This window comes from Nicotiana sylvestris, chromosome 5 (genome assembly GCF_000393655.2).
Source record: "Nicotiana sylvestris chromosome 5, ASM39365v2, whole genome shotgun sequence".
Classification (NCBI taxonomy): domain Eukaryota; kingdom Viridiplantae; phylum Streptophyta; class Magnoliopsida; order Solanales; family Solanaceae; genus Nicotiana; species Nicotiana sylvestris.
In genome coordinates, this window is record NC_091061.1 from 139,400,792 (window position 1) to 139,402,929 (window position 2,138).

The 2,138-nt window shown below is 31.7% G+C and overlaps 1 protein-coding gene and 1 long non-coding RNA gene across 2 annotated transcripts; one reads left to right on the plus strand and one right to left on the minus strand.

Moving 5' to 3' along the window:
• The first annotated feature begins 324 nt into the window (after nucleotides 1-324).
• Nucleotides 325-770, plus strand: LOC138891123 (uncharacterized). The gene is made up of 2 exons (XR_011407436.1): nucleotides 325-409; nucleotides 513-770. It is a non-coding gene; the product is annotated as an uncharacterized lncRNA (long non-coding RNA).
• Nucleotides 771-1,492: 722 nt separating this feature from the next.
• LOC104230248 (monothiol glutaredoxin-S6-like) lies at nucleotides 1,493-1,801 on the minus strand. The gene has a single exon (XM_070147006.1). The coding sequence runs from the start codon at nucleotides 1,799-1,801 to the stop codon at nucleotides 1,493-1,495; it is 309 nt and encodes a 102-aa protein (XP_070003107.1).
• Between the last annotated feature and the right edge of the window lie 337 nt (nucleotides 1,802-2,138).

Below are 2,138 nucleotides of genomic sequence, written 5' to 3' on the forward strand. Positions count from 1 at the left end.
AACAACACTTGTCACAATATTTTGGCGCAAAAATCCGGAATTTAGTTTGCGACCGATTCGATCGATATGAAAGTCAACTTTTTAAAGTTTGATCACGTTTGGACTTTCGACTGAAACAGTCGAAAAATTATAAATTAAATAATTAATTTTATTTGTTTATTTTCCGACAGCGGTAAGGTACATCGGAAATTGTTTTAAATTTTTTGTTAGTGCTTTACCTATCAAAGCGGTCGAAAATTAAATTATTTTTTAATTTTATTTTTGTTTCCGACCGAATCGGTCAGAAATCTAATTTAAAAACCTCCCCCGACCCATTTCTTCCTTTCTCCTTCTCTTTCTCTTTTCTTCCTTTCTTTTTCTTCTCTTTCTCCTCCATCGCCGGCGACCGTGTTTGGGTATCAATTTTCCGGTGATATGAATCTCTCTCTCCCCTTCTCTCCCTAGCTCATTCCTTTCTCGCAACAAAATATGATTTTTTTTAACCCCAAATAATTATTTTTTTTCCTTTTCAGGCAGCAAATCCAGCGTCAGGCGTGATTTTTGCCGGCGAGATAAGTTTTCCATTCATCCTTTATCCGCCTTGAATCTTAGTATATTTATTTTATTTTTCTGTTTTTTTTTGTTTATTGCAATTCAAGTAGAATCTTAATATATTTGTTCTATTTTTGTTCTATGAATCTTAATGTATTTGTTCTATATGTTATTTGTAATTAGCTAGTTGTTTATTGCAATTCAAGTGAAATCTTAATATATTTGTTCTATTTTTGTTCTATGAATCTTAATATATTTATTAAATATATTATTTGTAACTAGCTAGTTGTTCTCTATGGCGTTTTAACTTACTTTATTTATGGTGGACTAGTAATAATTAACCTCTAGACGTTGAATTTTCTTGATTCCTCTTCCTAGTGTTATTATCTTGTTATTGTTTGTTGCTATTACTTTATTTTTATTTGTTCTTGAGCCGGGGGTCTATGAGAAATAACCTTTCTATTTTTAAGGCAGGGGTAAAGTCTGCGTATACTATACTCCCCAAACTCCACTTGTGAAATTATATATATATATATATATATATATATATATATATAGTAGTTGTTCAATCCAGCTTACAACTGGGAACCTTATTAACAAGAAAAGTTGAAGATATATATCACATCTTTTTAAGGGGAAAAACCACTAATTAGTACACCAAAATGGATAAATAGTAACAGCAAACCTACACCTTTGCAAACACCTTTAGGAGTTCTTGCATGGTAAAAGTAGACATTTATTTATGGACTAATATTCACCAATAAAATGTGTAAGTAGTATATAGTGCTGAATTAAGCCTAAACAACACCTTTAATTTAACTGCAAGTAAACACTCCATGTCTGTAATGCCAATTATTAGTTACTAGTAATATAATATAATATCTCTCTTTGACCCAAAAAAAAAAAAAAGAACTGAATGCATGTAATTAAACACTCATACATACGTGATCTATAGCTAGTTTTATATCCAAATAGCATTAGCCTTAATGAGCAAATCCTTCAACTTGCCCTTGACATTGAGACTCATCACCTCATCAGACCCACCAACAAACTCCTTCCCTATAAATATAGCTGGTGTGCTCGGATTGCAACCCATCTCAATCAAAGCTTTCTCCATTTTCTTCCCTTTTGGAAGTTCATCAAGCTTATACACCGTTGGATTCGCCCCGAAATTACGAATTAGGGTTTCAATACTGTGGGACATGCAACAATTGCTCTTGCTGAATATCACCACGGGACTTTCTTCTCCTAATCTATTCACTGCATCCATCTTTTTAGTTTATATAGCAAAAAAGAAACAATTTTAATAAATTACAACTAAAGTTTAGAACTTTTGGAAGTAATTTAAGGCTTTAGCAATATGAGGAAACCTGAACTTCCATGAAGTTATATAATAGTCTTGAACATGAAAAGTAAGGGGTATCTAAATTATTCTTGAGATTTGAGATTATAAAAGCATATTGATCTTGTTTTGTCTATCTGATAAGAGAGGGGGATTTGTTTATCTTTAAATATTCCTCAAAGATTTGTTGCTTTAAATTTGCTAATAGATCTTGCAAGAACCAAATAACTATGGATTATTGTAGCATAATATTTTGTTGGGTGCG